Source organism: Solea solea, chromosome 20, assembly GCF_958295425.1.
Source record: "Solea solea chromosome 20, fSolSol10.1, whole genome shotgun sequence".
In the NCBI taxonomy this organism is placed as follows: Eukaryota; Metazoa; Chordata; class Actinopteri; order Pleuronectiformes; family Soleidae; genus Solea; species Solea solea.
The window spans coordinates 15,071,773-15,094,725 of NC_081153.1; the positions used below are offsets into that span (position 1 = coordinate 15,071,773).

The 22,953-nt window shown below is 38.1% G+C and overlaps 2 protein-coding genes across 3 annotated transcripts; one reads left to right on the forward strand and one right to left on the reverse strand.

The window, feature by feature from the left end:
• Positions 1–9,265, reverse strand: atp6v1c1b (ATPase H+ transporting V1 subunit C1b). 2 transcript variants are annotated; one of them, XM_058620089.1, is made up of 13 exons: positions 9,108–9,265; positions 7,789–7,955; positions 7,173–7,240; positions 6,594–6,679; positions 6,393–6,487; positions 6,204–6,295; positions 5,046–5,144; positions 4,753–4,821; positions 3,256–3,348; positions 2,513–2,606; positions 1,733–1,830; positions 1,444–1,567; positions 1–811 (listed from the first exon to the last, which is right to left on the reverse strand). In XM_058620089.1, exons 2-13 carry the CDS (start codon positions 7,918–7,920, stop codon positions 713–715), a joined length of 1,149 nt encoding a protein of 382 aa, XP_058476072.1. In that variant the 5' UTR covers positions 7,921–7,955; positions 9,108–9,265; the 3' UTR covers positions 1–712. The 2 variants fall into 2 exon arrangements, with proteins under 2 accessions (XP_058476072.1, XP_058476073.1); XM_058620090.1 differs by having other exon boundaries at positions 7,789–7,952; positions 9,108–9,251.
• Positions 9,266–13,892: 4,627 nt separating this feature from the next.
• On the forward strand, positions 13,893–20,379 carry azin1b (antizyme inhibitor 1b). Its single transcript, XM_058619470.1, has 11 exons — positions 13,893–14,085; positions 15,226–15,369; positions 15,733–15,931; positions 16,129–16,302; positions 16,506–16,678; positions 16,816–17,029; positions 17,157–17,231; positions 17,399–17,564; positions 17,793–17,902; positions 18,547–18,764; positions 18,866–20,379. The coding sequence occupies exons 3-11, from the start codon at positions 15,830–15,832 to the stop codon at positions 18,939–18,941; spliced, it is 1,308 nt and encodes a 435-aa protein (XP_058475453.1). The 5' UTR covers positions 13,893–14,085; positions 15,226–15,369; positions 15,733–15,829; the 3' UTR covers positions 18,942–20,379.
• Positions 20,380–22,953: the final 2,574 nt, after the last annotated feature.

Here is a 22,953-nt window from a genome sequence, read left to right on the forward strand (position 1 = left end):
TATCTTTCACGTAAAGTTTTTATTCTCACATTTATTTTAAATATGTGGTTCATTTTTCAGTTATACTGATGTCACAGTATTTGCGCATATGTTCATCATAATTACTCTTAAAATGTTCTACATACAGAAATCAAGAGGGAGAACGAGCAGCAAACGTATTGCTTCTTCATACTGTAAAACCATTTCCATATTTCACAGGACTAATAGTTTGAGAGGGAGAGACGATGGTCAACATCAACTTGTAACCAGACATTCCTTACACGGAGCTAAAAACACGTCACCTTCAAAAATTCAACAAACAAAATCACATTCACTGAGTTTTAGAGTCTTTAAATAAATACTATATTTAACATACATGTTTTTTTCACCCCAGGTTTTCCCCACATTTGTATTTTTCATGTGATACAAGTAAAGTTGGATGAAAATAAATAAAAATGAAGTATTTTCATGTGCTTGGTGATTTGGTGGGTACTCACTGACCACAGGAGGACAGGGCCCATGTTCAAGTATATTAAAACAGAAGTGATGATTGGAGACCAGCTTATGTAAATAAACACCAATCGGTCCTCTGATTCCTAATGAACTATGAAAGTTACGACCCAGGAATGTACCAGGAACAGAGGAGGGAAAAGAAGAAAAGCACTGGAAGGCAAGTAAAGGAATGGAGGAAGGAATACATCAAAACAGAACAGAACACATGATGGCAATGTGGCTAGACTTTGAAGTCCAGCAGGTTGCAGTCGATCTTGTAGTAAACATAAGGGTAATACTCCTGCTGACTCAAATTCAGACCTGGGATGTCCATCGAGGCCTGGAGATACAACAGAAAAGACACACAATTTATGAGGGAAACTGTATTTCAGATGGCAAACTGTAGCGAACGTTGCACAGATGTAATTCACTAAAGTTTGTTTTGGACTGTCATGTACTGTAGCCATGGTAACGAGAGCACCAAGGGGTACAACAAGTGGCTTCACAGATGATGCCATGTTACCAGTTGAGAGTTGAGCAGTGAGTGCAGCCATAACTGACACCACATTTGCTTTTAATACCCACCAATGCTGCAGTTACCATGGTGACAGTGCAAAACAAACTTTGGTGAATGATGTCCTTATGGTGTCTCATATGCAGCAAATTATTTTTAATTATTTTAATTATTTTACAAAATCAGGAAAATATATAAAATTCTTCCCATGTGTTGTTATTTTCAAGAGTAATGAATTATATTTCTTTAAAGACCTTTTTAAGGATACGTGGTAAACCTGAAAACTATCAAAAATGCACAACAATTCAACAAAAAAGTATGATGTCAGTTCAACATGATGGTTCCTTCATCTTGAATCAACAATCAGATGTCATTAACTCTGAACTGCCAGATGATCTCAAAGCATCTTCCTACAAACCTCTTTTTACTCGAATGTTACTCTTTTTACTTTGACTCACATCAATGATGGCAGCACTGCTGTCCAGATGTTTGTAGAGGTCATACAGCACCTCCCTCAGCTTCTTCATGTTCTTCTTGTTGGGCTGAAGCAGCATGGCCTGGAAGTTGACCGGCAGCCCATATCTATGAAACATGAATGGAGTCCGTCAGTGCTGCCTCTCTTCGGTTTTCCACATGAAGGACATGACGCAAATCTTACGTCCGTGGACGCACAAATGAATGCAGTCGTCAACTTGCTGTGACCAGCGTACGGAAGGAAAAGCACATCTGTGAAGTGAACTTTCTCACCTCAACACCGACTCCACAAACACACGCAGAGCTTTAATGTGAATCCACGCGATGAAGGCTTCACTGAAATTCACTTTCAGCCATCTCACCAAGGGCCCCTACAAACACAGCAACATTTCAATATGCCTCTTAATAAGCTGAAGCTGAACAAAAACACATCATTTACTGGTAAACAAAGTAATGATTTGCTAAAATGATTACGGTTTTAGACATCATTACCTCCACCACAGAGGTATTGCTTTTTTTACCCATCTTTGCATGACTGTCTGTGAGCAGCACAACTCAAAAAGTAAACAGATATTGATTAACATTTTCTGGAAATAATGATTATGGAGCCAGAAGGGAATTAATAGATTTTGGTAATGATGCAGATACAGAAACGTAATGGCCTTAGCACAGGTTTGCACTCTTAAATAAGCAGCACCCCTCTGTGTATTCATATTGTATTTATTATGACGTGCGTTGCTGACCTATGGTGACTATATGTATATATATATATATATATATATATATACTGTATATATACATATATACATTTTTTAACAAATACATGTATGTATATTTATAAATATTAATTTTTCTATAAATATATATATGTATATATGTATACATACACATATATACACACATACATAGATACATATATAGATACATATGTATATATATATATATATATATACATACATACATACACACACACATATATATATATATATATATATATATATGTATGTATGTATGTATGTATGTATGTATGTATGAAGAAAAGAGGAGACGTACAAACTGCTTCTTCTTGTCAGTGGACAAACGTGTCATCTCTTCTTTGTCTGCCTTCATCTCCTCCTCATTGTACTGGAAGTCACGCACTGTAAACCTGGGTCAGGACACACAGCAGAGAGCTGGCAGTCAGGTGTCAGCTAACACACACGCGTGCGCGCGCACACACACACACACAAAACTGTTTATTGAGGAAACATCATTGGCATAATGCATTTTCTTGCCTGTTACCCTAACGTTAAAGTCCCTGAAAGGTGACACAAATATTACTTCTGACTATGTCAGCCCACATGAAAATGTGTTAGCAATCACCTTACCAAATTTGAGTGATTAAGAATGTTGCAAAGTGTTTAAAAATGAGGTTTTAAATCATGAGAAATTCAGCTTCATTCTCTGCTCTGAGACTGTGGGGGCGTGGCCCCTGTGTCGTGAAGCCATATTTTTAGACGTGCTAATTGGAGAGACTGTTGAGTGCTGACTAAACTGTGTTTATTATAGAATCAAGGTCTTTTTTTAGCACATAGAGTGTTTCCAAATAGGTAGCATACTTCAACCAAGCCTATCCTCGCTGCTGTTAATCTGTGGATGATTTATCAAAGGATAATAACAAATGAATGAATCACAGAAGACAGCAATATAAAAATGTTTAAATTTGAAACAAATATCTTTAGATTTGTACGTCATTAAATCCACTCCCACTGACCAGCCCATTACTCTTATTATAAAGGTGAAATTGAGAAAATTACTTGTTTTCCCTGGCCTTGTGTTTGAAGTCATCTACAGCCTTCCTGAAGAGGGTGACGCTGAACAGACCACTTTCGTTGTCTTCAAACAGCAGCCTGGAGGAGAGGACACAAGACAAGAGGGCAGCATGAGAGCTGGAACACACACATCAGCAGCACATCACACACTAAAGACTGCAAACCTACAATGTCTATCCATAACACATTATGAAAATATGGTAAGGAATATCAGCCTGATTTTGGGAACTTTTCAGTGTTTTCCCATATCCAAACTCATGAAGTTGGTCATTAGACAGATCATTATAATCATTCTGTCTTTGACCAGTGTGTACGTTAACATGTACGGAGAATCCTCTGCTGTCCCTCTCATGTTGTGCACAGTCAATGTGAGCGGTTAGCGTCAGGCAGACAATACAGAGTTCAGTGCCGCAAAACTAATCAGTTAAAGAACTCATTTGTCCCAGTCTCAATTACAACTCTTTAGAGTAGACTGAAAAAGTGAACCATGAACCTTCCTCTTTCCATCTTCAACATCCTTTGTCCAATATCATCACTGTCCCTCCTCTGTATGTGACCAAACCATCTCAATTTTACCTCCTAACCATTCAACATGAGCTGTCCCTCGAATGTGCTTTTTTCTAATTCTGTACATCGTTAGCAACTTCAACAGATAAATATATCCATTTAGATTGCCACGTTAATTATACTCTGCCATTATGTTTGGGAGGGGGCTTTTGAAAGCAAAAAAGAATCTGTATCATTCTATTGTTACTTGTGCAGTTAACTGAATAGGTGTGCTTAAAAAAAGATAGTGTCACAGTTTTTGCTGTACGGCAGCAGTGCGAGCCACTCCCTCGCTGCGTGGCCAGCTTAAAATTAAACAAAACAAAATCCAAAATCATTAGAAGATCCCCGATTCCCCATATCTGTTGTGGAAATACAGGTTGCTAGGTTACGACATCATACTGAGAAATGTCAATCCAAAAGCCCACAACTGACATCACAAATCACACAGATCGTCTTAGCAAAAGGTCAATCCCTTTCTACAGGTCAACCACATAAGGTTTTCTATTCTAATACGAGTCAATTGCTTCTTGCAGGTCAACCGTGAAATGTTTCCAATTTTAATCAAAGCTAAAGGAACTGAGGAACAGAGGAAGAAGAGGAAGATAACAGTCTGATCTGAGGACATACAAACTGTGACTTTAAAAGTGACACAGTTTGTATTTCTCCTCTTTGTTTTTCTTTTTTAATAATTTCTCTCAGGGCACGAGGACAATTTATTCTGATACTCACATAGAAACCCAAAAATATGCGCAAACCTCTGCATATATCATAGAAGAAAATTGATACAAAATTAGAAATTAGAGACTAAATATTGAGAGATGGTTGGAATGTGGCTACTTCTGGCACACTGTATGTTAATCAATTTACAAGACAAACTATATACATTCATACATTTGGCAAAAGATGAACTGAGCTGACTCTAAATATGCTTACTTAGTGGAGCGTGGCACGACCATTTCAGCCAGTGTTTCATATATCTTCTGCCAGTCAGCATAGTTTGTCCTGGTGCAGAGGGAAAAAAATTAAAAAGACTGATCAGGACCAACACAACAAAAAAGCAAATACCATCTTCTGTTGCATGCATGCAATTTGACCTTTTATCTACGTCTAAAATATATTCAGTTTGATTCCCTGTAATGCACATTATTAAAAGTGTACATTTGAATAATTTATAAAAAGTTAATTATTTAACCATATAAACTGGTCAGTATACAACTTGTACTCACTTTGAGACGACTACCAGCATGGTAATCAGATACTCTGAGTCCAGCACAAAGTCCTCTTTCTTCACTATGTCGGCCAGACTCCTGGTCAACAAGCTCCCCCTAAAGGACAACACATGTCAACACACAGACAATTCAACATTCAGCTTTCTCACCACAGCTACAGATGCTCCAAATACACAATGCAGCATACATCTATCCCTTAACCCATCTCATTTCTGTACCATTTATCTTTAGAGAGTCACATGGACGCTGGAGTCAGTCCTGAACATTTACACCCCTTGTTCTTACTTTTCAACAGTGTTGTTTCTCCTTAGTAAATACTCTCTGAAACGAAGCAAACAACTGCAGAGGAGAGAATCAACTTCCTGTTTATGCTGGCATGCACATGCCCAGTGCACTTTAGTGGTCATATTTGTACACATTTGTTTGGAACAGTACACACACACACACACACACACACATATATTCACTGTGTAAAAGAAGGAGACGCGAGATGGCGCGTATATGTAAACAGGGTTAGAGTAAACACCTGTATATAGAGTACATTTGACCTCCACCACCTTTACTGTAGTCACCTGCCACTTTGGGTGGTTGTGCGGTTCAAATTCAAAGGTTGAAAATAAAAAATAAACATAAACATCTATCTTTAGTCTAACCCTATAGTGGAATCCAGATGAATCAGTATTTAGGGTATATCTCTTCCACAATCATTAAGAAGAAAGCATTAATTGAAAACAGAACTAACACACCAATATTATTTATAAAAATATAAATAAAATATAGTCATATGGATCACATTCACACCTACAGATGATGTCTCTAATTAACCTCTGCCAGTATCTAAACAAGGCTGCAAAATATCTAAATTTTGATAGAATAACTAGTATCCAAAGTCTTGAAAAATTGGGTCAGACAGTCCCATTAGTCAGGCAACAATGTAGTTTAATTCCTGCTGACACAGGGAAAAACATATAATTTTCATTGTACTGCTCATGTCTGTGATGCCAAACTAACAGGAAAACGCAAACTTGAGTGTTATTCAAGTAGAAAGCTCTTCAGTGTTTGTCTTTAGATAAACACTAATCAGAATAATATCACATTTATAGCGATTTGGTGACAGAACAGAAGTAGAAAAGGACATCTATATTGTTTACTCACGCATTCTTCCTCTCCAGATTCTGCAGATTTCCCTTCAGGTTGTTATAGGCTGAAGCTCGAGCCTTCAGATCATTGTCTATCTGAGTAACTTGCTAGAAACCAAGCAGGAGAAGATGTTTGCCGTTAGACATAAGCGCGGCTTGTTTGTTTCTGTTCCAAACAGAAAATGTATGTTTAATGTTGATTTACCTTGGAGATGATCTCAGAGATGTTTTTCAGAGACTGTTTGATTGGATACTTAGCCATGTCCCACTGAAATCTGGTGATATAGGTGACCAGGTCAACTGTGAAAGAGTAAAAAACCAAAATTAAAGCCACCTGCATTAATCATCACATCACATAATCAAGACTTTTAGAATGCATGTGTCGTGAGAACATTAATGTATTTACCTCCATTAGCCAGCAGGTTCTCCTGGACTTTATCTCTGCTGTCCTCCAGAACATCAGCCATGTACTGAGCAACCTTCTTCACCACACTGATGATGACAAAACACGACGAGTAAAAAAGTTTAGAGACCAACATGAAGGATCAGCAGTGTGCTTAAGTTGTCAAAAACATTTATATCCTGGTGAGATTGTGGAATCAAAATTTACATTTAATAGATTATTTTCTGTCATTGTCTGCACAAAAGGGAACAAGAAAATGCACTAGTATATAAAACTATTGTTTATGTACAATATTGGTCACAACATCAGGAAATAATTTTTCAAACTCAGAATTAACTTTTAATTATTCAATCATGCTATTTTTCTGAATGCAGTTCATTTACCTAGTGTATATGTTCATTGTGTGGTTTTCATATTAACCTTGACAGGTTTCTACCACATTTAGATTTTTATTAAGGTTTTTCTTCTATTTGTGCATGAAATAAATAAATAAATAATATAAATTATCAATTGATTAATTTATTATTAAATTCTCTATGAAACAATCCTGTACAAATCAACCTTAGGAAAAGCAAAGTTTACCTTTCTACAAAAGTGTCCAGTTTAGCCAACTCATCTGACAGACCCACTAAGACGTCAAGGGTTCCAACCTGATAAGACACAGAGAAAATAAATATAACAAAATGCTCCATCATAGCCCTTCACTCAATGCTTTTTACATGCAAGTACAGTCGGACAAAGACAATAATTCAGTTTTATTAACGTCAAATAAGTTAGTCCGACTAAAATCGAGCTAATTTTAGTCCAACTAACATACCTGGATAATGCAATTCATAGTCTGATTAATCCTGCATGTATACACTTAGTCAGACTGGAGTCAGACTTGGCGTTCCACGCATTAACCAACATTTCCACCCGCTCTTTGACCCAGAAGTAGAAGGAGATGATAAATTAACTGCAGTTCTGTTGCCAAAATCATACGGCAGCTGCATCTTTCTTCGGACAACAGAGCAACCACATGTGGAGGCGGAGTCAGGCGTACACGGCAAAGAAATCTAGTTTCTCCTCCGCATGTACACATACTCGACAAGTTGCCTGTCTTAGTCAGACTACGGCCTTAGGTTGATCAAACTGTGCATGTAAACGTACTGACAGTCCACTCCAGTGGCCACTGCTTCACATGACTGCTATGTTTCACCTTGAGGTCGGGAATGTTGAACTTGTTGTTGGTCGAGAGGTTGTTGGTGCGTGAGGTGGCGACCATCAGTTTGTCCCAGGTCTGCTGACACGTCTTCTCCCCCGGAGCAGAGATCAACCAGAATTCTGTCATGGCTGCTGGCAGGAGGTTTGTCCACTGGGACTCTGCTGCAAGTAAGAGAATAGAGTGAAATAACTTTTAAACCTCTGATGTGACGTCTGCCCAACCACTGACTCTGACCTCATATTTCTGGGTGTATTCATCCATTATGACCAAGAGTTAAAGTGCTTGACCAGGTATTCCTTACTCTATCTTTGTACATGATTAGTGAGCCATTTAAGTTGGAACAATAGTGATTCTTGACAGAGTGTTATCGCTAACCAGGTTATCCACTGATTTTTCTGTCACAATGTTGACATTTCATATATAGTGATAACACAGATGTCAAAGTATTACCAAAACAAGCAATATATCAGACAATGGAGACTAAATCTGTGCGACTTTACAGTAAAAATCAAGGCGAATAGTAATGTTTGAAGGGTGTATAAATTTAAAATAAAAGATTAAAACTGAAACCAGATTTCACTCCTGTATTCTGGTCCCAAAGGTAAAATGAGGAAACAATTTAAAAGAAAATTGTTTGGTTTCCAAAGCCTTTGGCTTTGTATAAGCCTTTTATTTGTATAAAAGGGAGCAGCCATCTGTTTGTAAGAATCTGCTATCTTACTATTAGGTGTCACAAATTCTTACATAATATACTTTAAAATAAAGGAAAAAATTTAACTTTGACTAATTCACTTTTGGATAAAGCTTTAGGGTTGACCTTCACCTCAGATTGTTATGCTGCAACGATAATATTTTCAACTGCATGCTCGTAACTTGAGTGTTGATTAATTATAATAAGTAGCAATGTTCCACCATTACACATGCATTTATCCCTGTGTGAATCAGAGTCACATTAATAATCTTCCTCTTTTGACTTCCATTTTGCCTCAGATTTGAGGACTTCCTCACATTTCCCACAGTGTGGCTAAATAAATGAGCAAAACAAAGCTGATTGCATCAGAAAAAAGGACAGACATGTCTGCTGATTGTGTCATATGATCAGTGTCTGTGTTGTAGAAGACATCACATGAACTGCTGCTGCTCAGGTGACACGTGTAGAGCCTCCTCCAATCAAAAGCAGCCAAAGACAACAGCATAAACATGGCTAATACATGGTTAAATTCAGCGTTAGCTTGCAGCTGTGACACGAGCTTGTTATCATCGCAGTCTCGCGCCGTCACGACTTCATTACTTGGACTGTTTTTCACACTCACCGATAAATTTGGCGGCTTCGGTGTTTGGTCCACACGGTTTTTATTCAGCAAAGTGTTCGCAGCTTCGCTTACATAGCGCAGATAACGGCAGGTTGTCGCCCGAAGCTCCTTCGACACAGCTTTCTCTCACTCAGTCAGCTGATCAGATGAGATGTACTGCGCATGCGCTTCCTCTGCTGCGAACTGTGCTGCCTTCACGTGTCTGAAAAACGTGTCGGTACTTTCAGTGTCTCAGTATCAACCCAAAAAGAACAACCAAAACAAAACAAACAAACTCAAATATATTTTGTTCAGCGGTAGATTTAAACAGCTGCTACACCTGGACAGCAAAGGTGTTAAACGGTCATGTTTAGAGAGTATATTGCTCTATTTTCATATTGTCTACCCAAGGAAAAACTGGTTTAATGAAAATGTCCATACATACATTTTGCCAACTGCGACATCAAATCATACACTGTACTTAAAATATGAATTAATAAATGATATAACTGTACTTAAGTACAAGTAAAAGTACTGGTCTAAAAATGTGTAATAGTCACTTAGTTACGCTTTTAACAAGGTTGGGGTTCTTTCTTGTGTCGTGCAAAAAGGACAAGGGGACACAAATCTCACATTAACTGTTTTAATTAGTAAAAATCTTTACAAATCAAAGTGCTGACAAAAAAAACACAGACTGTAATGTATCAGTCAAGATGGGTCAACCTTAATTAACACCAGTTCACCTGTCCTTATCATTCACCTGTCCTCATCATTCCCCTGTCCTCGTCATTCATTCACCTGTCATCATTCATTTGCCTGTCCTCATCATTCATTCACCTGTCCTAATCATTCATCTGTCCTTGCCAAAGTTTCCAGTGTGTGATTTAAAAAATGTTTTTTATTTAGGCCTTTCTTACTCAGTAACAGATGTAGCAAGGTACACAACTTCCAAAAAACATTCTTAAGTAAAAGTAAAATTAAAAATTACAATTATGAAAATTACTTTAAAAAGTAAATGTCATTCATTACATCCCACTTCTGTATACATATATACTGTATATATGTATATATATATTTATGCATATGTATAAACAATGAAAGACTGAAAAATCAATGCTCTTACGATATAATACTTTATTGTCAGAACATGTCTGAAATGTGTCTTGTATCACTGCAGCTTTGTTTGCAAATATATATGGGACAGAAAAAAATACATTAAACATTATAATCACCAAAGAACCACAGACATAAATACACACATTATAAGATTAGCAGAAGATGGTGTTTAAGGCTCCTTTAAGTTCCATATTTAGTTTCCAGATTAACTGGTCTAACTTTATTAAACTGTGGAAGCCAACCTCAACAAGTTATTGTGATAGGATGATTCATAACATTTTCATCTGGATGACCTACAATCTTTGAGCAGATTTTAATCTGATGACGCACTTTTGATTTCAGACTTTGCTACCATGTGGTTTTGCAGTACTCATGGAAGTTAGTTTGGTTCTTATGGCTAAATGTAGCTAAGTGTCTTAGCTGAATTAAATGAAGTAAAATAGTAAAACATCATGATATGAAGCTGTGGCGGTCAGTGGTAGGAGCTATTTATTTAAGTAAATGCAAAAAGTAACAAAACAACAGTATAGGATTAACCCATCCATTACTGCATACTGCATACTGAATTTAATTAACTTAAAATAATTAAATAATGTTTTATCTCCCAACATAAAAATACATATAGAATTTCTTAAAAAATACATTTTATTAGACCTGATTTTTTTGGGTGACTTTTCTTTTTAGTTTTTCTACATTTATTCTCTACATTCAATTGAATGCAATTGTCAACAACTTCTTGTTTTCACAGTCCGGCTCTCTCTCTCTCTCTCTCTCTCTCTCTCTCTCTTTCTCTCTCTCTCTCTCTCTCTCTCTCTCTCAATATCGCCCTCTAATGGTAAGATGTCATTGTTATTTGTTACCGGTATCAATAACTGCTGTTGCACTTTTTCAACCATTCCTGTCCTATTCGATGTTCATGCCTTCATGTTGTTGATTCAGTTTAGATTGGCAAATTTCAAAGCCCAAAGCAAAATCCTTTTTTTTAGAACACTGGTGATATAAGTATTTAACAGTTATTTAATATTATCACAAGTTTAATTTCTCATGTAAACACCTCACATGCATTAACACCTATGATATTTTCTTTTCACAAACGTCTTGGATAATGATGTTGTCATTAAAAACTATTTATTTCTTTAATTTCATTGTAATTACTTGTCAATAACACCTGTGCTATCCCCATTATTATGATAAAAAGATAAATTGTACATATCAGACATTTTATAGTTGTGTTTTTTAAAGTTATTTAACACACGGTTTCTTAATTACCTTGTAAATATCTGAGTGAACACATTTCCTTCTCAGCGAATCCTCTGACATTCTAACATTGATATCTAACAATTAAGCCACTCAAGTGTTCTTTTTTGATTATTTATGCTGATGATTGTTTATCTATGGATGCTTATTTAATTTCCTTCCCTGAAGACAGTGAATAGTTTTAACCAAACTCAGTGGAGCTGAAGCACAAACAAAATCTCTTTTGGTCATGGAAAATGATGTGAACATTGAAGCACGATATACTTTTACAACGCAGGATTATACCTTTTTAAAAATAATAATCAAAACTATAATTTTAAAAGTTGTTGCTGTCACTGTCCAATTCAATTTAAACTGAACTCATACATAAAGATAACAAACTTGATTGTACTTTTTTGCACACCTTGTTTTTATTGTCAAGTGTCTACAATTTTTGCCTTTGATTTTATCTTGTATCTAACACTGATGTTGTTACAGTGCACAACATTACTTTAATAACTTGACTGACCCACTTGTCTCAAAAAGATTTAGAGTTATTTATGGCCCCTGTTTAGCTTCTGGCCCAATTTGATTTCCTGTGGTATGTACTTCAGGGTTTGAATAAGGTACAGATTGAACGCTAAAACATTTAACCCAGTTAGGGGGAGACACACATTAGTATCAGATTGCTGCGGGTGTTTTCAAGACCATGTAGTTTTGTGAACATAGTGTCCTTAAGAGCGACAGTCATAAAACAAAGATAAAAGCTATAAGACAGGGAGACGGCTACAGACATACACAGATGAAATGCACCAGTAACAGCAACACAAGTCATACGACTAAGGTGGCTGCAGGCGGAGGTTTTTCAAATCTGTGCCAAACTCCTGACTACCATGTCTAATGAAAGAAATTTTGCTAAAATTAATTCCTTCCAAGTGAACTTGATTGCATAAAAACATCAACATGTGGGCTGTGGTTGGGTGTGACCAAGTCTCAAGGTCTAATCTACAAAATGTTAAACTCTTTAATCTTGACATTCCATCAGACACAAACAACAACAATGTAGTGAAAGTGAAACAATTTGTGTTTTTTTGTGTCCTATTTTTTTGTCGGTTGCACTTATGGCATACAGATGAGCACATAAATCTCTTGAGGTACATGAATGTGGAAAAAAACATTCATGTTGCATTTTGCAGCAAGAATTCTACAAATGTCCTCAAGGTATGACAGACAGGTGGAGCCAGAAATCATGTTCACTTTGTCCTCTAATTTACTTTAACTAACCTTTTGCATTGTCATTACTAACAACTTCAACAGAGTTCCTTCTTGCTGTGATGTACCACATGGTGGTTGTAGAAATTAACTTTTTATACAATATTAAAAAATGAATGACTGAAATAATAATACATTCTAATGTTAATGACATTTTAATTTCAAACGTAAAAGCTACCAATCAGTCATGATAACAAAGCTAATATTATGCTGCCACAAAATATGTTTTAAACTAAGTTTTAAATAGACTAAATACACAGACACATTATTTTTGCATCGCTTATGCAACACATTGGTAAATGAACACAAAGAAAGAGCATCAACAGCTAAACAAACAAAGCAAAAGGTTACCATGAGGCTTTCAGACAGGGGAACAAAGTTTCAGCCACACCTTCGTGTAAAAAGTGTAATGTTTAATGATCTCCATGTGCAGTTCCATGTGCAGTTGTGATGATCAATGATTATATGTAAGTTGATTGTATAATAATAATATTTTGAGCAAAGATCAATTCTACGATCAGGGCTGCAACAATTTATTGATTATTTTATCAACATCAATTAGTTAAAATCTACTGAATGATTCACCTGTTGTGAATGTTGCGAATGTTTTTGGACAGAACAATTAAATTAAGGGTGTCATTTTGATTTTCAGCCTGTTTCTATGTGACATTTTTTGCATTTATCAAAGTCATTGATAAAAGCAAATATTTTTTATTGCTGTGCAACATTTATGTCCTTTTGTAGGAAGCATACATTGCAATTAATTCATATTATACTTTCAAACAGCTGTCTAATGTTATTTAACTTTCCTGAAGCCGTTTTATAGTTAAATCAATCAACTTTGTTTCTTTAATTTAAGTTTTTAAAAGTCCCTTCATGCCAAGATTTCAATTTCGAATCAGTGACAAATTCTTTTTATAAATAGTGAGTGATTTTGCGGAAGTTTATGTGACACAAAAACAAGCGCTGAAGAGGTCATGAGGACCGATTGACTGAAAGGCGAGACCATCTACGGAAAATTCATGATTACGTAACGTGAACAAACATCACTGATCTTTTGCGGCGAGTGCTGTTCGGAAATACATATATGGTAATGTGTTCAGAAACGCACAGAGGCGATTGGTGGAACTGAACATTGAGTCCCGCCCCTTTAGGGGCCGTTGACTACCACTCCACTTCCCGTGCTCTGTCTTCCAGTAGCGATCTACCCTGCGACTGCGAGAGAAGACGTTAACCCACCGACGTTCGTCCCTTATCTTCGACATATGGCCGAAACAGTCCTCTTTCTTTCTTTTATCGATGTGCCCACTACTCTTTAAAAATTCCGCCGAAAAAGAGAAGACGATTTTCCAAAACATTCTGGCCGTTATCTCACGTAAGTACAGCGAAACACTCCACTTGACTTGTGTGAATGTGAGCAGGCGGACGTAACATGGCGGGCTGCTCTTTCTGCCTTCTTGCCACACATGACAGACCGATTCATTGTGATGTTATTGCACGCGTCTCTCTGTTAGAATTCAGACTGTAGTGAGATTGTGTCGCGTTGTCATTGGCCTGGTTTGGTTTATAATTGTGTGTTGTATCAGTGTCGAGGTTTGTTTGGGTGTTATTTTAAAAATACAGCGCTGACATGAGCTTCTTGTGTCGACGTGCTGTGTGAACGTAGCCACAGCTCAACATTAGAAGCAGCAACGTTTAATCGCTGTGACGTTTGTTGTTTTCAGAACAGCGTAACTTACTCTTGTTATTACACATGTTATTATTAATTTGTCAAAGTTGACGTTGACACAGTGGAATTATAACGTGTCTCGCATATAGTTGATTCTATTGGCACCATTACCGCGCATGCGCATGCTGTATTTAGACTGTTACCGCATAGTACCGGGAAGCAGTGGTGATTAGAAACGCACAAGTCACAAATAATATTATTGAATGTTTCCTGGGCGAGGAAATCTACAGCAACGTAGGGCTGCAATGATTATTTAGTGAAGGGTCTTCTGTTAGTCGATTAATCGGTTTGAGTGTTGTTGTTTTTAAATAAACTGATTTTTAAGCTTCTTAAACGTGAATATGTTCTGCTTCCTTTGCTCCATATAACAAATAAGTAATTAAAACTGAATAATTTTGGTTTGTGGACAAAACATTCACCATTTCCAGGTTTGGTCAACTGATCATCATTTTCTGGAACTTTGTGGACAAGTAAATCGACTGATTAATTGATTATGAAAATAATTGTTAGTTGCAGCCCTACAGCAATGTAAAATGAATGTTACAGTAAAAAATATTGTTTCCTCTGTAGAGGTGTACTTTTACATAAGAAACATGGTTTCTAAAATTGTATCATGTTCATGTTCATAACCACAGTCGGTTTATCTATTCAACTTTCACTCTCTAGTAAACTGATTTTATTGTGGCCATATGGGCCACTTCTCTGAAAATTAATTGGCTCAGTGCATGTTTTCCTTTCTTATTGATACCTGTGCTGAGGCCTAATATTTGTGTGTTTGTCCCTCAGGGCTCCCCTGTCTCTGCACAGGTGTATGAGCGCTACCCAGAAGGCCTAGGGGCCGCTCTTTACCGGGAGCAGTTTGACTTCAACGCTGAGCCACCTTGGGATCCTAGCTGATAGCGGGACAGGTCCATCTCCTGACTTGTCCATGTGAGTGACTCAGTGTCTGCTGTAAACACACACACACACACAGTGTCATGCTTTGTACATGCTCGGTCGCATACCGACACAAACTCATACGTAACAAAGTCCAGGATCATTGTGCTCTCGGTGGATTTTGGTAAACCATTATGAGTAAACTTTGTACTGAGTTTAGAAATCAATATACATTTGTATATTGGCACAATGGGGTGGCTGGTCTTTGTAACTGTTGCTTGTTTTTTGTTTAGTTTTTACACATGTTTTGAAAAAGGTGTGATGTCTGTGATTTAATTTTAGTTAAACTAATGTAAATAATTTTTATTGTGATGATATTAAGTAGTATGCATTTTCTTCCCTCTTTCTATCTTACAGTTTGTTGCATACCAGTAGGACCCCATTGGCTCAGTCGTGACCCCTTGACTTGTATAACAGTTCTTTATGATTGTCGGATTAGCGGAATACGGTTGAGATGAAAGGATTTGCTGACAAACCCAACTACATCATTGAACTTCTGGAGGGAGGAGTGACCCTTGAAGATGTTATTGACGGACACATCTGGGAGCAGGCATTGGTCAGTTCAGCTTGAAGGCGTTTTCATGGCTTGCATTGAGCACATTTCCCATTATATTTCCTTCTAAACATTTCTGAAACATCATGACATCTTTAGTACTTATTTAAGATGCAATAGTTTTGATTTATTTTCCTTCGTTAGTTTGACCTGTTGCTTTGTTTAATCATTGTATCCTTCTACCCCTCTTGTGCTAACAGGTGGAGAAAAGTGCATTTGTAGTGGGTGACCTTGGTGCACTGATGCGACAGCATGCCTGCTGGCAGAGCATTGTGCCACAGCTGCAGCCCTACTACCCAGTCAAGTCCAACAGCAGCCCTGCTGTCTTCCAGGTGCTGGCGTCCTTAGGCTTGGGTTTCGTTTGCACCAACAAGGTAAATTTCAGACCAACAAGGTAAATTTCAGGCAATTAATTTTAATGCTTGGTGCTTCATCCTCTTTCGACAGCTACTGACATTTCAAGACAATTACATTACGAGCACTCACTTGATTACTGGTCAGCTGGTGTGACTGTGTTGATGGGGCATTCAGACTTTGTTGCATCCATTTATCTTATAATACGTTCTCTGTTTCCCAGGCTGAAATGAACCTGGCTCTGGAGCATGGAGTACTACCAGAAAATATCATTCTGTCAGGAGTTTGCAAGCAGGTGGCCCACATCAAACATGCTGCCAAGAACAACATCCTGTATCTTGTGTGTGAAAATGAGGCAGAGTTATCCAAGATTTCCCGTCTGCACCCTGGTGCAAAGTAGGTGATCAATATTAGACTGCAAACTTTTGTCCATAATCATAACCTTCATGCATTTCTGCAAAATTATTTTAGTGCATTATTTCTTTACTTGCACTGAAAATAAACAGGCCATTTGTCCATGTTTTGATTTTAAGGTTGCTGCTGCAGTTGACCACTGAGGCCCATGCAGCTGAGACCAGCATGGCCTTTGGCTCCTCTCTGAAGAGCTGTCGCCATCTGCTGGAGGCAGCCAAGGAGCAGGGAGTCCAGGTGGTGGGGGTGACCTTTCACATTCCCAGCTCCTGTCAGGATTTACAACAGGCTTACACCCATGCGCTGTCAAATGCTCGCTGTGTGTTTGACATGGGGGTAAGTTCTTTCTGTTTAAAACAATTTTTTAATCAGTAAAAGCTCATTTACTGCAACCTCAGTGTCTTTGACTCTCTTAGACTTTTTTTAATCAAGGTTTATAAGTAGTTGTTTGTTTTTTGTTCAGCTGGACCTTGGCTTTAACTTGAACATCTTGGACATTGGTGGTGGATTTACTGGCTCGGAGTTTCAGCTCAAACAGGTAAGTTGTAAACAGTGGGGACATTCAAAAACCCAGTAAATATTATTCTTAACAAAATAGAAAATGAATATCTAGCTGTAAAAGAGTGTTATGCCTAAAACTACAGTTCTTTTATCATATTTGCTTATATATTTTTGTATTTATGTTTGCTTACATTGTTTGTGTAGGTGGAGTCTGCAGTCAGGCCCCTGCTGGATGCATACTTTCCTCCACTGTCAGGTGTGCAAGTGTTGGCTCAGCCTGGCAACTTCTATGTGGCTTCAGCATTCAGCCTAGCTGTCAGTGTGATTGGCAAAAAGGTGGTGACGCATCACTGGGACAGTCTAGCTCAAGGTGAGTTGAATTTTTTAAAACTGACTGTATTACCTTTTGTGTCTCAACCCTGGCTGTAAATGTGTGTTTTTATGATGTGGAAAGGACAGAATAATTTGTGGTGTCGTATTTGTTACACGTGGCTGTTGCATAATCACAACTAATCCATTTCAGGTCAAGTCTCACTCTTGAGACCTTATTTCATGGATATTATCTTCATTTGTGACCTGGTTACCCACTTGTTTACAGGTGAGAACAATGAGGATACAGAGTTCCTGTACTACATGAATGAGGGTGTTTATGGTCCATTCAGCCGCAAGCTTCTGGGAAACTCCATCGCTGCCCCATCACTGCACAAGGTTGGTAAGCAGTAGGCCCCAGTCGGTTAGAATGGGACATTTGATAGCAGCTGAAATTGGTTCATGTTGATTTATAGAAGCAGAAGCAGATTGTTTGCAAATCAACTGTGCTAATACACACAGCCTACAATGAATCTGGGTTTTTTTCATTCGAAGCTAATGTCGACATTATAATACAGCTTTCCCACTATACAGTTACGGCATGGCTCGGCTCTACTTGACCTCCTCAACGTGGGCGCAATCATCATAGCACAGCCACATGAAACTGCTGTGATGGAAATACGGCGGGAGGTGGTTGTGATGTTGCTCGAGATCACCACCTTCGGCAGTGCGGTCGTTAAGATTAATGCATGTTTCTGGATTTTTAAGTCTATTTAACTGATCTACAATTCGACATTGTTCAGTTGATTCTTATGTCAGACATCGCGCTCATGACTCTTCCAGTGACAACACTGTCACATTCAGTATCGGCTAGCTCGCTTGGAACCTCGCCAGAGCAGGTACTAAAAAAAGTACCTGGTACTATCACTAATGGAAAAGCAAAATAAAACGGCCGGAGTTGAGCCGTGCCTGAGACATGGGAAGATCAATTACTTCTTTTTCTTACTGTTGCATACTTTGATGGCACTGTCTTCTCTTTTCAGCATGTGCTGTGTTCTGAAGAGACGGTGTATCCCAGCAGCCTTTGGGGCCCGTCACTGGACGACTTGGACCAGGTGGTGGAGCGCTGCCTTTTGCCTGAGCTGAGTGTGGGAGACTGGCTTCTCTTCTCCAATATGGGAGCATGTAACCTGGAGGAGTGCACCTTCCTCTCTGGCTCTCCACAGTTGCCGGTTTACTACACTGTGTCCACCTCTGACTGGTGAGTACAGAGCAATTTAGATTGTGAAGGTCCATCACTTTCTGTGTCTTTTACAGTGTCTTTTGCAGAGAACTGATTCTGATGTTTGGTGTTGTTCACAGGTACGAAATGCAGGAGGCCGGTGTGGCACTGGACAGTGCCATGAAGAATTTCTCCATGGTCCAGTACAGTGCGTAAACTGCCCTCTTCCCCTGTTCCATAAGATATTGCACAGATCCTTCTTAGCCTGTCCTTCGACCATGCGAGCAGAAGGGTCCGCGTCGTATTTATGACCAGGGGCTACATTCCAGCCACCATGGAAAATTATGTGTCCCATTATTTCTTCAAGGAATTAGATTTTTTACTTCTACAAATGGTTGTTCAGTAACTCCATTTTAAAAATGTTATCTGGAAGAAAATCTTTTTCACTCCTCCCTCTGGTTTCAAAACCTGTCGGCTCAAAGAACTCTAGCCCATGCCCAAATGACATTATGCAACAAAATGGACGACTCTATGGAGATGGGACCCCGCCTCAACGTATTGGGGTGGTTTTGTTTCCTACATAAAATAATCCCGTTTACAAATTGTACAATTGATTTAAATCCTGTTCTTTAAGTACCTTTTGACAGTCGTGTAAATCCTGTATCTGTTCAACACATACTTTTTTTGTTTTTGTCTGTAGATGATTTTTGAAGAGAGAATCAATGCCTTGTGTGGATTCTGTGTTCCAGACCCCTCACTTTGCAGAGTTTAAATTAAATTATGACAATTATGTAACCTTTTTTTTATTGCAGTTCACCTCAATGCATTTTTATTTATTGGATTCAGATATTACTGGGGATATTTAAAGCCCCATATTTGTGTGTTTAGCCCAGGTATTATGCTGTGGCCCATCTAACAGTGTTTTCCTGATAAAATATCAACGTTTTTTGTTTTTTTGTTTTTTTTTAGCTACATGGATATAAGTGTGCTGTGATTGCCATTTGTGACCTCAGTGGTTTCCCTTTATTCTAAAGGCTTGAAGGATTGCAGTGGGAGATTCTCTTAACACTGAGTTAGAGTTTGAACACAGAGAAGCTGCATACACCCAAATGCACTCCTTGCCTCTAATTGAAACAGAGGTTCATCTGGTTTTTCATGCACAAAGTCTTTTGTAGGTTAAAGAAATACTGTGACATTTACCAGTGCAGCCCTTTTTAGCTCTTCATATCAGTGTCTCTTGCCAAGGGATTGGTCCTTCACCCAGGATCTGAAAAACCAGCAAAGGATATTTTTTTTCTTATGTGTGCTCGAACATATTATGACCTGCAGGTTGCAGGTATAGGCTTTAAAGATTATACCTGCAACATGAAAGACAATAGTTGTACAAATGATTGAACACATGTTAGACTTTTCCCAATTTTATGAGGGACATAAATCGCAGTCATGTGTACAGCTAAATCTCATGTCTAATGATATTAAAGGTGACCTGACGTAACTGCAATTTTTAAAGAATCCTGCCCTTGTGTTAAAAATTACTAATGTATTAATGACATGCTCGTCTAAGGCACTAATGGACCATAGCCTGTTTTGACTGTAAATTGTGCTTGTTAAAGTAATGAAAGTGATTAATTTAATACATTTCTGACTGAAATCATTTAGTGTGTCTGTGTAATCTTTGGTGTTGGAGGCAAGAGTCGTAAACACGTGGATAAAAACGATATGTTGTAGCTCCAGTGTGTTACTTCTGTTGCCAAAACATAGCTATGGCGTGTGGTAAGGTTTGGTACGGTATGTATGTATGTATTTTATTTTTTTTTGCGTTTCCATTGGCAATAGTACCAAAATAACCAGCTCCGACTGTTGCATGTTTTGGTAACCCTACCAGAGTAATGGTACGGTTTGGGTGGAGCTAGACCCATGCCAGTCAGCTGATTGGGCGACAGAAAGGTGTCTGTTGTTTCAGCGATCTATTCTTATACAAAGCTTGACGTCTTGTTGAAACAAATGGCCACAAACCGAGCGGAAAAAAACAAGCTACTGAATGTCCCCCTTTGTTGTTGGTGCACCGGTACAACGTCACGTTACATACGTGACGTGGCCATCAAACACAGCACCCCCCCCCCCCCCCCCTTAAAGGTTCTCAGTTGAAACGCAAGCCTGACTGAAGGCTTTACTGTTCCAAAACGTACTGTACCATGATGGAAACACAGCTCTACCAACTCAGACTTGTTTCAGTATCACTTAACCTACATTCTTTCAACATTTCCTTGACCTCACCCATGTCCTGCTGTGATGAGCAAAAATTGCTATTTTATGCACATGTTCTCAATCTTTGACTAGTCTAGTCATTAAAATTAGGTGATCTTATTTATGTATCCCCTTAACTTGGATACCCATTTCCATTTAAAATGATCTACTTCCTCTAGCAAATGAATGAGCCTGGCTGATCCGTAGCTCTGCTTTTTTTCAGTGTACCCTCGGAAATCCTTGAAAAATGAGAATAAAATGCCCTTGAAACTTTGTATGAATACATCAAATGGTAAATCAACATGGGTCACTGAGAATGCTCTGTTCAAGGGTGGAAATGTATTTATTTATTTTTACCCCTGAAAATGGGCTACTGCATGTGTGCTCTTCATGTCTCTCACTTTACACCTCATAAATAAGTCAGTTTCTACAACTCAAGACAAAATGTTGTGCTTGGCTGTGACAAAGAAGGCAAGATACCATGGGGACACATTAAGGAAGATGCACCTGGAATGTGATTTTTAAAAAGCTGTGGGAATCATTTTATACTAATGGATTGACAAATTATTTTGTTTACACCAGGGATTCTGTTTTGATTGATATACACTTTTTATTCTATTTGTTCAACTTGCTTTTGAGGCATGTCAATTCTAATTGTCCAAATCACTTTCATATAAAATCTGCTGCAGTGTTGTTATGAAAATGGACATGCTCATTGGCTACGACCTCAAATAAAATATATGCACTTCATTTATTAATTGTCTACTGCTTTAGCCTCCACATTAGGGGTCGTTGGAGCCAACACCACAGGGCAATGACACAGGACAAAAGGCAGGGTCTAAACACTTCAGTTATAGTTTATTATGAATGAGTTCAGGCTTATCTAAGCATTGCAGTATTCAAAAACAACCCTGTAACACTAATGTTTAACTGCAGCAAATAAAAGAGGAATTTACCTTAATGTGTTCAGTCAGCAGGTCCCTGAATGAGACACTCATCTCTCATTTGTTTGTGCACTTTGAGTCGCTCCCGATAAGACTGTGGTCTAACCCTTCATTAAGTGGGATTTAGTATTGGGACTAATATATTTTCAGTGCCAATTGTTGTTAGTGCTACAGAAACATTTCCTGGGTGTTTGTATGGGAGGGTGAATCACTGCTTCAAGATAATTCCAGTCACATTTGTGTACTTTAGTTTTAGCAGAAGAAATAGCCATTGGTGTATTTGACAGTAGTGGTAATACAATGTAGTACAGCAACAAAGCATACACTTCAAACTGCAGCTTTTACACAAACAAAACATAAGTGAATGAGTTGCAATTAGATGACTGAGGAGTTGCTGATTTACAGCCTCACTTCACTGTCACTGTGAGCATGAACACACGCTGTGTTGTTAATTGTGATTGGAGTTTCTCTGATTGCTTTAATTGCTTACTAGTTTGACAAGAGGGAACCTCACTGTAAAAAAAAACCTCTTAGTCACTACTGGGCAAGTTCAGAGATGATGTAATCTAACTCAGTTGTCCTTGAACATTATTACCTGTAGGATGCAGCTGTGCTGCCTTGGAAATGTTGCAGTGCAATCGGCTTCACCATAACCGTCACTTAATGCTGCCATTCCTCTCTTGACTCAGCCTGGTTTCCATTGCCTCACCAGACAGCACAATGCTATAATTATCTGACCTTTGTAATTATGTTGTTGCATCGCTCCAAACACCAGATTCCTTCATACTGTATAATTTTGATTTTGACATTCTCGACAGTCAAATATATGGGATAAAATCTGTGCCACCAGGAACTGAATTTGAATTCTTGATAAAAACCAAACAAAAACAGTGCACTCACTACGCAAGGGCCTCTAAATAACTAGTCCCTCTCAACTATGATTTTAAAGAAGGCTAACATCACCTTGAGGCTTAATTGATAAATTGTTGACCTATCTCCAAACAAATTGACGTAGGTCAGTAAATTGTAACGCAAGC

Coding starts and splice junctions, on each gene's coding strand:
- atp6v1c1b (XM_058620089.1), bottom strand. CDS start 7,920: ATGACAGAATTCTGGTTGATCTCTGCTCCGGGGGAGAAGACGTGTCAG. Junction 1,831..2,512: donor CTGACAAGAAGAAGCAGTTT/GTACGTCTCCTC, acceptor CTGTGTTTGTAG/GGGCCCTTGGTGAGATGGCT. Junction 812..1,443: donor GCAGTGCTGCCATCATTGAT/GTGAGTCAAAGT, acceptor TTGTATCTCCAG/GCCTCGATGGACATCCCAGG.
- azin1b (XM_058619470.1), top strand. CDS start 15,830: ATGAAAGGATTTGCTGACAAACCCAACTACATCATTGAACTTCTGGAG. Junction 15,932..16,128: donor ACATCTGGGAGCAGGCATTG/GTCAGTTCAGCT, acceptor TTGTGCTAACAG/GTGGAGAAAAGTGCATTTGT. Junction 17,030..17,156: donor GCTGTGTGTTTGACATGGGG/GTAAGTTCTTTC, acceptor TTTTTTGTTCAG/CTGGACCTTGGCTTTAACTT.